Genomic DNA, 14,143 nt, shown 5'->3' on the forward strand with positions numbered 1-14,143 from the left:
GCTGGCTAACATCACATAGCAAGCCAATACCTTTTCCCACACAGCCTACAACATGGGGCTTGTGAACTGCAAGAATATTGAATCCATCAATAAATTGGAATCCTTGTCTCTCTTGGACATGACCTCCTTTAAGCAGATCTTGGGTAGTCTTAAATCTGGCTCCCCTTGTGATCTACTTCCCGTCTCCGTATTGAAGCAGCTTGAGCTGCCTTCACTTATGTTAATTATGGAGCTCCTCAATGCCTCCTTACAGGAAGCAACATTCCCGCCGGAGTGGAAACATGCTATGGTTCTTACACTTTCAAAGAAGACTAACGCTGATCCCTCCCAGCTATCCAATTTTCGGCCTATTTCATTACTTCTGGCTTTATCCAAAATTTTGGAAAAACACCAACTTGCAGCTGTCCTGTTTTGTTGAAACTCAAACTTCTTGCACCCCTTACAATCTGGTTTTATAGCAGGTTTCTCTACCGAAACCACTCTTCTAGCAGTCACTGAAATGTTGCAGCAAAGGTTGGACACTGGTGGCCCTTATATTACTTGATTTGAGTTCCGCTTTCAAATTATATTATTGAAAGCTCTGCTATCTTTGGGCATCATTGGCCTGGCACTCAAGTGACTCGACTCCCTTCTGGCTAACTGAACTTTTCAGGTCTTCTCGTCTATGGCTACCTCCAGAACCCACCCATCTCAGTACGCGGTACCCCAAGGCTCCGTCTTGAGCCCTTTATTGTTTAATGTCTACGTCAGACCTTTGGCAGCGATTGCCGAAGTGGCAGGGTTATCCCTATTTTCCTATGCGGCTCTCCGCTGAGAAGGAATCCGAGTCATCTGCTCTCCAATCTGAGTTGAGGAAAACTGCATCCTGGATGCAAGATTACTTACTCAAACAATGGTGAAAGAACGGAAGTCCTGATTTTTGGGGGTGAGGGGGGGGGGGGGGATATTTGGGGTCCCCAGCACTGGCCTTCGGAAATGGGTGCTCTACTACAGCCCACTCATCAAGTCCGCAACCTTGGTTTCATAATTTATGATCAGCTTTCAATGAAACAACAGGTCATAAAGGTAGCCTCCACTTGTTTTATCATTCAGAAATGGCTAAAGAAAATTCTTTGGATGCTCTCCTGCTTCACCCAGAGAATCATAGTCAAGTCTCTTGTCACTTCTAGACTGGACAATGGCAATATCTTGTACCGGAGTGTAAATAAAGATGTGATACTAAAAATGAAGGAAGTGCAGAATGCAGCCGCCAGACTGCTCTGCCATGTTCCCAGGGCTGCCTTTATCTCAGGCTTTCTTTGTGATCTTCATTGGCTCAAGGTTGAGAATCGTATTAAATTCAAAGCCTTGAGCTGTATGTTAAAGATCAAAATTGGCACTGCCCCTCAATATCTACAATCCTTAGCTCAGTCTTACAAACCATCACGCCTGCTCCGCTCCACTACTCAGGTCAAATCTTTGGTTCCTAGAATCATATTGTCGCGGATGGGCGGGCGATGCTTTGCTCATCTCGGTCCCTCCCTGTGGAACTCTCTTCCCATGTCACTCTGTAACGAAACAGTCTATGGGAACTTTCGCAAATGTTTAACAACTTGGCTGTTTAACCAATAATCCTTTTTTGTCTCTTGTTCTCTTCGGGAGGGCCCCAGGAAACCCTTCGGGGTAGCTGCGCGCCTTATTAAATTAATTAATGCAACATGAATAAATAGACCCTCCTGTTCAGTTAAAATTGATCTTTAGGGTGGACTAAAACGAACATATATATGGACATTTCATGAGTAAGCTTGCTCTCAATTTTTTATCATGATCAGCAGAAGAAAAGCAACATGCTCAATGACTGAATCTTTAAGGTAGGCAGGGGTGGAAAATAAATTTGTCGGGTCTGTATTTTTCCCCAAAAGAAACCGGGTTTGCTGAAACTAATTCCTTTAAAAAGTGATGATTCTGAGTAGGTTGATGGAAAACCTTGTGTGGTCATGTCTATGTATGGTGTCCCTGCACTTAAAAAATAAAAACAACTAAAATAAATATTTGGCTCTTAACAAAAAAAAAAAAAAAAAAAAGAGGGTTGCAGTATGGTATGCCAGTCAATAGGACACAAGTCTGTCCATCACCAACTAATAGCACGTGGAGTGCAAAATTTTAAAATCTGGAATTGTTGGCAAATGAACTAGCAAAATTGGGATTTCAGCAACACTTTGGTCTAATGTATCTTGCCTATACAGAATCCAAACCTATAGCACACATATGCATATCTGGTGTACCAGCATTCAGGAGACACAAGGGAACAAATCCATATACCCACCTTCCTCTCTAGCACCTTCCTCGGTGAGAGTTAGAAGAGACAAGGCATTGTTTTGAAAATGTCAAGCAAAAAATAAAGTTAACAACCCAATTTCCCGTAAGATCGCCTAGGTAAGCAGAGAGGGAGGAGGGAATAACACCCATAGTCTCTTTGCAGTGTGGTGATATTAGCATTAGCACTTGTGCAGACCAGGAGTCTTAGGAAATTGTAGAAATATTTGCCTTGACAGACTTTGTGAATTGAGGGTAATATTTCTCTGGCTAACATTACTGGCCGTTGGTTTTCACGTCTGAGTAACACTACAAACTGAGCTATTGAATGAGAAGATAAGAAAACAGTATTTCGCTTGATACGGTCAACATGAAAGAAACATCAACACCTACGGGATTTCACCAGTAAACTGCCCTAAAATTGCTAAAATACTTACATTTGGTTAAGATACAAGGCTTGGAAGGCATACGTGCTAAAAAAAAATAGGTCACAGTGAATTTTGGGAAAATCTTTCGACATCGAGCTGTACAGAGAAGGAATTGGGTTATTCTGAGCGTATAACTTAGGTCGAGTTCCAATAGATCAATATTCAAGCCCTGTTAGAAATGCAACTAAAGCTCTAAAACATTAAGAGAAAAACACAGGCCACACGAAAACTTGGGAAATCTCTGAACTTCAGAAAAAGGTTCAAGATAAACTGAACCCAAACAGTGCAATCACCAAGAAGAAAATGGCAATACCGTTGCACTTCCTGAAGATTCTTACTACCAACTTCTGCTAGGAAGACCAGGCGCGCATTATTACATTTTCACTAAATGTACCTGGTAGAGGTGGTGTCTGTTTTTCAATAAAAGCCTCTTCCACCGTTTTTGATAGAGGGATCTCTTGCGTAGACTTCACAGGTGTAGAGACAGCTCCAGGTTTTGCTATCCTTTCGTCATCTCGACTTCGGTGACTAAACGGGGTGAAGAGGAAAGAGATCGTTAGAAAAGCTTCATTTTCTTCAATTACATTTTCCAAACATTGTGTATGTTATTCGACTTTATATCTAAACTAAACAAATGTAGTAATTTTCAAATCTTACTGACATGTTAACAGAATACATAAACATTCACTTACAGAATAACGTTTCATAAATGACACTTAAATCGGAAACTCCGTCACAAAAGCGAGGTTCTTTTGTTGGTCTTCATTAAAGCGTCAATCATCAGAAACCTGCATATCTCCATCAACTGAATTAGTACCGCTAGGTGGCAGCAGTAGTTTGAAACCCAGCCAGGCTACCTAACTGGAACGCAAAAAGAAGGCTCGGAGGAGAAAAGGCCTTTAGCATGTACGTATGTAGTGATCCTGAAACCCACAAACAAAACACTGGCAGGTAAAAAGCACGTATATGGAATACAGTAAACATAAACACACGACATATGCTAAAAAAAATTAAAATAAACATGTTGAAAGCAAACCAGATAGGTTACCAAGAGGTTACTGGGGTTAGACCTGCACTTCACAAAATAACACCGTGCTTAAAAATAGGTGATAACCCCCAGACCAGATGGCTTCACTGTTGAATTCTTTCTTCATTTTTCCAAACTCCTTCTTCCAAAATTACACTCTCTCTTAGATTCTTTTCTTGCCTTAGGCGCTTCCTCAGGTTCTTTCTCTGACGCTCATATCGGTCTCATACCCAAGGAAGGGAAAGACGCTCAATACTGTAAGAACTATAGGCCCATTTCCTTAGTCAATATTGACTACAAGATATTTGCTAAATCGCTTGCAGCACGTCTTGACCTCCTACTTCCAGATCTCTTAGGCGAGGAACAATCAGGCTTCGTCAAGGGCAGATTTATCACGGATAACACTAGACTTTTGTTTAATGTTTTATCAGAATCTCATAAATTACCTACTGCCCTTGCAGCAATCGCCCTAGATGCTGAGAAAGATTTTGATAGGGTTGAATAGACTTATTTGTTTCATACCCTTAAATGGTTTGGTTTTGGCCCTAAATGTATCTCTTTAGTCTATTTATTGTACTCCAATCCCCGTGCGGCGGTTTGCGCCAATGGCCTGGTCTCCTCTTTCGATTTGGGAAGAGGAGTCCGTCAAGGCTGTCCCCTATCACCTTTTCTCTTTAACCTGGCCTTAGAACCTTTTTTGTCCAAACTCCGTCAAAACCCTAACATTCATGGCTTTCATGCTTTAGATTCTCAAGTTAAGCTTGCCGCGTATGCAGATGACATTTTACTTTTTATTCCCGACCCAACTGAATCCATCCCTGCCTTTCTTGCTGAAGTAAACGATTACCCCCAGATTTCTGGCTATAAACTTAATAATGACAAGTGTGAGATCTTGCCCTTGACGAAGTTCACATTTAAGCCTGATTTTAGTGCCTCCAACTTTACATGGAGCTCCTCACACATTAAATATCTTGGCCTTCATATCACCCCTTCTATTTCGGACACGGTTTCCCTTTGTTTAAATAAATGTGTTCAAAAATTATCAGACTTAACTTCTAGATGGCATCCCCTTTACTTATCATGGTGGGGCTGTCTTGATACAATTAAAATGATGTTGTCTCCCATAACCTTATATACTATCTCTAATATTCCTGTCTCCATTCCCTCTAAAAAAATTCGGAAAATTAAATCAACTTTGACATCTTTTCTCTGGAACAATAAAAAACCTAGAATGTCCCTTGCCAGACTTATATGTCCCAAGTCAGAAGGTGGAGTTAACTTCCCAGACTTCCCAGTTTATCATAAGGCGTTTCTATCACGACAGGCCTCCCTCTGGTTGCAAGACCCAACATCTTCTTGTCCCCTATGGGCCAAACTTGTGCGCCTCTTCCTTTCCCCTTTCTCTCTTGCTGAATATCTTTCTTTTTCACGTAAACCTTCCTCTACTCCTACTAAAATCCACAAATTCACCGCTAAATTACTTTTATCTTCCTCTCCTCCTCCCCCTGTGACTATTGCTGAGTTCCTTGCTTCCACCATTTGGCACAACACTTCCCTTTTAATAAGGGATAAGCCCTTTTATTGGAAGTCGTGGCGGCACAAAGGACTCATCTGGGTTTCCCAACTATTTTCACATTCTCCTTTCATACCCTTCCCCACTCTTCGCACCACCTTTGGCTTGCCTGCTTCTTTCACCCATAAGTATATGCTTCTTAAAGAAACTTTTATGGCAACTTACACTCGCCTCCTACACGCACCTTTCTCTTCTTCTACTTCTATCTCACTACTTCACTCCTTTCTACGCACTACTCCTAAAGCCTCATCCATTTACAAGCACCTTCACACTAGAGACTTCATCAGATCCAAGTCTAAGGTGGAGGAATGTTGGGAACAGGACCTTGCTGCATCTTGGTCCGTTCCTATGTGGGATAAGCGATGGAACAAAATTTGCAAATCCTCTAGAGCGGCGACCTTGATACAAACCTTGTTTTTTATTTATAATAGACTTCTTTTCACCCCATTTGATTTACATAAACGTTTTCCCACCACTCCACACACTTGCTGGTCCTGCTCTTCTCCGCAGGTGACTGTTTCATGTGTTATTTTTATGTAAACCAGTTCATGACTTTTGGCTGCAGGTCTGGGCCCAAATTAATGTAATCTTTCAGACTTGCATTCCTTTCTCTTACACTCATGTTTTTTTAGGAAGTCTCTCTCCCTGTTGGAACGATGCTGAATTTAATACTCAGATTATTGGTTTATTGTTAGCTGTTGCATTTCAGCAAATTACAGTCAACTGGAAGACTTTCTCTAACATCTCTTTTAAGGCATGGTGGTACAATGTTTGCCATAATCACAGACTAGATACTGCTTTTGTTTTTCCGGCCCACATGGCAGCAAGACGCATGGACTTATGGCTTCCTGTTACGCTTAATCTTGATGTGTGTACTAAACGCTCTTTTTGCCCGCAACCTTCACAACAAGAAGTTCTCAAACCTCCTTAAATGCCCTTTACACATTCTGTTTCTTCTACATTATCAAATTGTTTGTACTTCCCTTTGTATACTTTCATTTCCACAACTGCTGTTTTTCTTTTGCTCAGTTTTTGACGCCTATGATTGGTTTTCAATATTGTTCATGATTGTACTATGCCCATTACTTATTGATGTATTTATACTTTCTATTTCTCATTATATTATGTATTGACATCTTATTCCTTTCCCCTTCCCCGAAATAAAATTCTCTTTTGAAGTAAAAAAATAGGTGATAAAAGCTTTCAACGAATTAATATGCATAACAGGTATGATCTGTGTAAAGACGGTCGTATAACTCCCGGTGCGGTCAGATTACAACGATGGGCGCCTTGACTAAAGGTGAGAGACACTCAGTCGACGCTGTGAGAAGTGAGAACTCCTAAAGTTAGAACGTAAGATCTTTGGATACTAATTTGGACCGCGACAGCGTTGATGACCAATCCACAGCAGGATCAAGATGAATGCGGGGCCAGCACCTCCGAAAGTCTCTTAACTCCACACCCTGCGTGCGGCCGGAGTTCTGCTCGGACTCAAACATCGCACATTAAGGTTTAAAGGACATGAACGAGCACTGAGTAATCTTGATCCAAGCAGAAAACCACCCACTTAAAACTTAGACCAGGCACGGCTACCGAACAAAAGCTACAAACGAATACCAGCAACAATACCAATAAGTTCCTCACGAAGTTGCGGGTATTGTCACATAGCTTAGCATAAGTACTATTTAATAAGAACTGTGGGTTGCATGGCACTAATGCGGCACTTCAAGAGATTAAATCTCTTCCACTTCTGTGTACATAGAACAAGATCATTCCCCTTAAAGACAGCCTATTTGCTATCGTCTGGTCCTGAAGAACAGATTGCTTAATTTCTTTATCATACTTTCTGGTGGATACTCTGGCCGCGGCTTCCTCACCTTTTGAATAGTTCTCAGGCATCAGACTGGATGCAGAGATTTTCAAGCATAACCCCTAAGTGTCAGTAGCTGCCGACATGCAACTCCGCCCCGTTGTTCCACTCCAGATGTGACATTCAGAACCGCAAATAAGCTCTACGCATGCGAACTGACGTCAGTTACTTTCTACACTGTCCGTGGCCCCAGACGCAGAGACAACAGCAGATTGCTCTTGAACAGTAAGCAGATCTCTACACCGAGGAGCGTTTTAGACAGAAAAGAGTCCAGTTCATAGACGATGAAGGCAGGAGAGTCAGTGAGGAATTAGCAGTAAAATGGAATATCCACCAGAAAGAGTGTTACTAAAGGTAAGAAACGTTTCTTCTTTTGAACAGAAATTCAAGCGGTAGACTTTAGGTATTGGGTCAGTGAAGTGGCTCAAACCAGAATCCTGCAGGATCGAGTGAGCAAAGTGCTCCTTTCATTGGACCTGGCTATCCAGACAACAATGCTTTCATGTGGAGCAACACCTACGTAACAGGCTCGCCAATGTTCAGAAGAAGGACACCATGTGCCAAAGTAGTGGTGGCAACCCAAGTCCCAGTGAAATGAGCCCACAAGCCTTCTGGGGGCTGCTTTTTAGCCAGTGCATAGCAGATTTTGATGCAAAGATCAATTCATGGAGAAATAGTTTGCTTTTGGCACTGCTCTGCTATTTTTGCTCCAGCAAATCCACAAAGAGCTGATCATCTACACAATGTTTCCTGGAACAACTAATTTTACGGGTGAGAGATCTTAGGGATCCAGCCGGCGGAGTCTCTCCTCCTTAGAAGGGTAAGGTAGAGCAAAAAATGATGGAAGGATGATGTTTTTCCAGATGGGAAAAGGAGTTAACACATAAGAGAAAGGAGGCTCTGGTCCTCAACACCAGCTTATCCACCTTGCTGATGTTATATCTGTGATAAAACGGTCTTTAAAGCAAGCAGCATAAAGGATCGTTGTGCAGCGGTTCAAAGGGAGTACACATTAGGAACAGACTAGGCTGAGGTGCTACTAAGGCATGCTGAAAGGTGTAGGCGGAAACATATGTTGCAAATCCTTCCAAAAACGACTCACAACAAGTGATTTTATTATAAAGCCAAAACAGCAGGCAAGCCACCTTTAACTGTGCCCAAAGTAACTTCTTGCTAGGCTAAACACACCACAAAAAGCAACACTTCAGAACATTTTGCTTGAAGTGGATCAATTTCCCAATACCACACCAAACAACCGAACAACCCCAACACACACTTTGTGAGGCGATATTCAAGATGCTGCTAAAACCCATGAAAGCTCCCACAAAATGTCCCTCATACCGATCATGATCATTTCTTAACCTTGATAACAAGAGCCTAGCAAAGTTGATAGTGAACTGAATGTCTCTACTTATCAAAGGCACGGTTCAGTCAAGATTCTTAGCACATAGATCAACTTAAAATAATTTACGCACAACATTTGCTATTCAGCATCATCTGAATCGTTTTGTTTTTTTTTAGAGGTCAGGAAGGTCTTCGACTCCTTAGGACGGCATTTTGTAATGCTCATATTAAATAAGTTTGGCATTGGAGACTGGTTCTTAGAAACAATCACAATGTTATATACGAAGTCACCAGTCAGAGTGCTAGTGAACTGTTTGATGTCAGACCTTTTCCTGGTGAGGAGAGACACCAGACAGGGGTGCCCTCTCTCACCCTTACTCTTAGTAGCCTTGAGCCCATACATATATCATTGTTGGAAAGTGGGTTATTGGTAGGGGCAAATGTAGATCTGCCACTGGCAATAAGGCCACTAACACATGATAGGACTCAGCATAGGTCTTAGAAAAGTATTCCTTTGCTCAACCCTTGGTAACGTGCAGACAGGCTTAACTACAAAGACAGGTATGTAAAGCATTTAAAAACACCATTTCAGTAAATATTAAAGACACAACACAAAATAAAACTCCAACACCAATTTATAAAAATAGGTAATATTTTTATCTTTTAAATGACACCAAAACGAAAATAATCCACTGTAGGGAACCAGAGATATGAATTTTTAAAGATTAGTCACTTTCTAGTGCTTAGAAACCACCAGTGCCCCTAAAGTCATTTCGTTTTCTCTGTCAGGGACACACCTTTATAAATTGTTCTGAAGAATTCTCACCACTGTAGTTGACCGCCTTCTTCAGCAAGCGGGGTCCAGTTAAAACACTTTCCTGGCGTTCTGCTTGCAGGTAACAAAGTATCCAACACACAATCCAAGGTTCTGGAATCTCCAAGAGGGTCCTTGAAAGTGTGAAACTTCAATTCCGCAATCCACTTGAACAAAACCCTTACAAATCCACTGGTACTCCAGGCTTTGAATTCTTTGTGGGGCTGTTCAGGTGAGCTCTGTTAACCTGTAGCTTGCAGGGAGTTTCCACTCTTGAGTCTTTTGGCAGCAAGGTAATCCACAGGGCTGTAGTTTCAGATGGTGCAGTCTTCATAGGTCAGGCCTTAGAGTTCCTTGCACACAGCAAATTCATCAGCAGGGCACTTCGTGCTTCATTCAGTTTCAAGCAGCAGATCTGGAGGACTCTGCCCCTCTCAGATACTTATTCAAAATCCTCTGGGTCAAGCACCAGGTCACTGCTGACCAATGAGAGCAGGGCAACTCCTCATGGTTATGACCACATCCTGTGGAGTGTGGCATTAGTTTGTCCCAGAGTGCATCATTCTTCCAAATCCATAATTGCTGATTTTCCAGCAAGGAGGTAAGAGCTGGCTAAACACACCCCTTAACATCTGCCCATACCTTTCTTAAGCCTAGCCCTGAATCTGGGTGACAACTGTCTTAGTGGACTGAAATCCAGGCCTCCCTTCTGCCTTTGAAGAAGGTAGTTTACGACACCACCTCCTGGCCTGGCATTCCTATAGAACAGATCACTTCCCTCCCAGCAGCCTGGCTAATCCACTTAACTCTGACCAATCAGGACAGACCACTGAAAGGCTGAATTTGGACTTACAAACAAGAAAGTCTCATAACTTATTGTATGTACACTTTAGGAGAAATTCAACAATATAATATTGTTGGATTAACTACGACCATTCTAGGAAGTCTTTGAATGGTCTGGCTAGTCCTCTCCTATCAATATTTATTAATCAATCACTTCCTACCATGTTAACCTATGGGCCATGGGGTTTGCAATGGGGAAAATGACTTGCGACACTTTTGTAGCACCAGGGCTTATAAAACCATATTTTATAAGTATTTCCCTAATTTCTACCGGACCCCCACCCCCTGTGCAACTAGGGGAGACTTTAGGGGTTCTGAATCTGCAGAAATATCATAGATCACCCTTACCCAAATTCCTCCAGCATCTAAGTCGAATTTGAGCACCTCTTTAATACAATGTGGGGAGTGAAATGTAACATTTCACTTTACCCAGGCCTATAAAAACTCATTTTATAAGGGCGCTCCTTATAGATAACTGACCCCCCACCCCTGGGATACCTAGGGGTGACCCTGGAGGTCCTTAATATGCAAAAACATGGTAGGTTTTTAATTTTTAAGGGCCCCTACCCCCAACGTCGATTTGGGGCACAATTTAAGGTTTAAAAAGCTGTCCTGGCCACCAGTGCAGCTTTTAAACTGACCTCAGGCTTCAGCACTGCACACATGCTGGTGCAGAGAATGTGCTGGACTCTAAACTGCCATGCCCCAGGATACTGGAGACTTCTAGGTAGTTTCAATCCCCTGCCCTATTACATAGTAGGGGCTTAGGTGGTAGGTCATGCCAACTACAGCGGTACCCCACCATACTAAAGTGTAACCTAGTGTATGTTGGGTGTCTTAACTGTGTTCTAATGTGTTCCTTCTGGCTTGGCACTGGCACTGGAACCCTGGGCCTGGTTAAACAGAGCCCAGGGTCAGTCAGAGTCAGTTACCACCAGTTCCAGTCAGCAAAAAGTTGGGGGGGTGCCCAGGGCACAGGATGACTTTGCAACAATCATACAAAAAAAAATTCTGAATCTCAGGTCTCGGATGATGGGATCTGACTGGGCGCGTAAGCAGCTCTCAATACGATGGCCGATAGTGACACTTCACTACAGAAGAGGGCAGTTTGAGGTGTCGTCCTTAGAACTATACCACTTAGTAGCTCAGAGCCAATACACCAGGTGGTGGCATCACCAGATAGATGGCTTCCATGTTTTATGCCAGAGAGATAGAGCAGACTGACGATGCCCCACTTGAGTTGCTGTTGCACAAAGACTGCAGAGACGGGGTGTAGGTATCAGGGGGACTGTTGTAATGCCTGTAACAAGCTGGGCATGGAAAATGTTGTGCTCATTGACCAGTCTCTCAAGCCTATATTCAATAGCCATCACTCTGAACTGTAATCCACACCAAACACTCATTAGGTAATCTATGGTGATATAGACACTATACAAAGTGGGGTAGACGGATCTGGCACATCTATACCCCAATGGGAAGTTCATTACAATTAAATAAGCAATTCAAGAACCAATATGATCCTACCCCATTAGACATATTTACTTCTTTCCACCTACGAAATAAAGTGCAGGAAAAGTTGCCAGGGTTTCTAGGGCAGCCACACTGGTTGAATCCTGTGACTCAAGTGATCAAATTCACAGACTCTACCATGCTTTACACCTCAATTTCCATGTCCAGGGTAGTAGGGCACGTGTACCACAGACACGCGTGGCAGTCTGAGATTGACAGAACACTAACCGAGGAGAAGTGAAGTAGTGGTGTACAAAGATTAGAAGGGAATCCATAAACCATAAGGAAAATGCTACTTACCAGTATGCATCTGTTCTTGGCATGTAGAGCTGCAGAGTCGTACACTTTTGCAATAGATCGCCACCTGGTGTTGGGCTCGGAAGATTGCAGGTTGTTGTCTTCTTGGAAGAAGTCTTTGTAGTTACAAGATAAGTGACTCCTCCCTTGGACAATACTGCGCATGGTGATCGCCTCCATCCTCAGATTGTTGTTCGCCATGATGGGAAATGGTGGAGTTAGTAGAAGTAAAAAGAAAGGATGTCCATGCGTGTGCATCTAAGTAAGATGAGCACTGGAACGAATACAAGTCCCGGGAAGCCGGGAGGGCGTGTACGACTGCAGCTCCACATGCCAAGAACAGATGCATACTGGTAAGTAGCATTTTCCGTTCGTGGCATATGAGCTGCAGATTGTACACTTTTGCAACGATTGTGCAGCAGTGTCTCCCCTAGCGGTGGTCGCTTGTATCCGTTGCAGCATTCTGAAACAGTGTTCTAAGGACAGCTTGGCCTACCGCAGCTTGCTGCTTGGCTTGCACATCAACACAATAGTGTTTAGTGAAGGTGTGTATTGTAGACCATGTTGCTGCCTTGCATATGTCCTCTAGTGGTATATTTCCTAAGAAAGCCATAGAGGCTCATAGTTTGCGAGTGGAGTGCGCTCTAGGAGGAATCGTTCGTGTACGTTTAGCTTTTTGATAGCATATTTGTATACACTTTACAATCCATCTGGCAATTCCTCCCTTAGAGATGGGGTTGCCTTTGTGTGGGGGAGAGAAAGATACAAATAGTTGTTTTGTCTTTCTGAACGATTTAGTCCTGTCTGTGTAGTATAACAGAGCTCTTCTAACATCTACGGTGTGTAAAGCGCTTTCTGCAACAGAGTCCGGGTTTTGGAAAAACACAGGTAGCTCTACTGATTGGTTAAGGTGAAAAGGAGTAATAACTTTTGGCAGGAATTTAGGATTAGGCCTAAGAACCACTTTGTTAGGATGTATCTGAAAAAATGGTTCTAGTATTGTGAATACTTGTATTTCACTAACTCTTCTGAGAGAGGTGATGGCAACAAGGAAAGCAGTTTTCCATGTTAGGAATTGCAATTCACACTAGTGTAAAGGCTCGAAAGGGGGGTCCCATAAATCTTGTAAGGACCCCGTTTAGGTTCCATACTGGAGCAGGTGGTAACCTAGGTGGGATTATTAGTTTTAATCCTTCAATAAATGCTTTGATTGCAGGTACTCTGAAGAGAGATAGATGTTGTCTATTCTGTAAATAGGCTTCAATTGCTGCCAGATGCAGGCGTATAGAAGAATAAGCTAAATTGTACCTTTGTAGGTGTAGAAGGTAGCAAATAATATTTTGGATGGAAGCATCCAGTGGATCAATGTGATTATTGTTAGAATATATTGCAAATCTTTTCCACTTAGCGGCATAACATGCTCTGGTAGTGGGTCTTCTAGCTTCTTTAATTATGTTCATACAGTCTGGTGGTAGGTTTAAGTAATCAAACTCTAAGACTTCAGGAGCCAGATCGCCAAATTCAGTTGGCTTGGTTCTCGGTGTATTATTTCTCCATGGTTCTGTGTTAACAGGGATGGCGTGAGCCGTAATTTTTGATGTGGAACCAGTGAGAGATCTAGTAGTGTGGTGAACCACAGCTGACGTGCCCATGTGGAAGCTACTAGTATTAGTTTGAGAGACTGTTGTCTGAGTTTGCGCACTACTAGTGGAATGAGTGGGAGAGGCGGAAAAGCGTACGCAAATCTGCCTGACCAGTTCATCCATATCGCATTCCCCTCCGACTATGGGTGTGGAAACCTGGCGGCGAAGGTTGGGCATTTTGTATTTTCGTGGGTGGCAAACAGATCTATCTGTGGATACCCCCACATTTGGTAGAGTGGTTGAAGAACTTGTGGATGTATCTCCCTTTTGTGAATCTGTTGTGACTGTCGACTCAACAGATCTGCTATCTGATTGTGAATTCCTGGAAGGTGTTCTACTGTCAGGTGTATGTTTTGAGGAATGGCTGATCTCCAAATGTTCTGTGCAAGCTGGGACAGTTGCAGAGAGGTTGCCCGCCCCCCCTGTTTTTGTATGTAATACATGGCTGTCATATTGTCCGTCCGGATTAAGACAGCTGTGTTTCGTACTTGTACCTGAAA

The 14,143-nt window shown here is 42.7% G+C and overlaps 1 protein-coding gene across 6 annotated transcripts in view; it reads right to left on the reverse strand.

Moving 5' to 3' along the window:
- TJP1 (tight junction protein 1) overlaps positions 1-14,143 on the reverse strand; it is a 707,329-nt gene that overhangs the window by 348,238 nt on the left and 344,948 nt on the right. For all 6 annotated transcript variants that reach the window (XM_086958396.1, XM_086958395.1, XM_086958394.1 and 3 more), the window contains exon 9: positions 3,118-3,251. In XM_086958396.1, coding sequence (XP_086814522.1) covers positions 3,118-3,251 — 134 coding nt within the window. The remainder of the gene's footprint in view (positions 1-3,117; positions 3,252-14,143) is intronic.

The sequence above is a fragment of the Lissotriton vulgaris genome, chromosome 2_1 (assembly GCF_964263255.1).
Source record: "Lissotriton vulgaris chromosome 2_1, aLisVul1.2, whole genome shotgun sequence".
NCBI lineage: Eukaryota > Metazoa > Chordata > Amphibia > Caudata > Salamandridae > Lissotriton > Lissotriton vulgaris.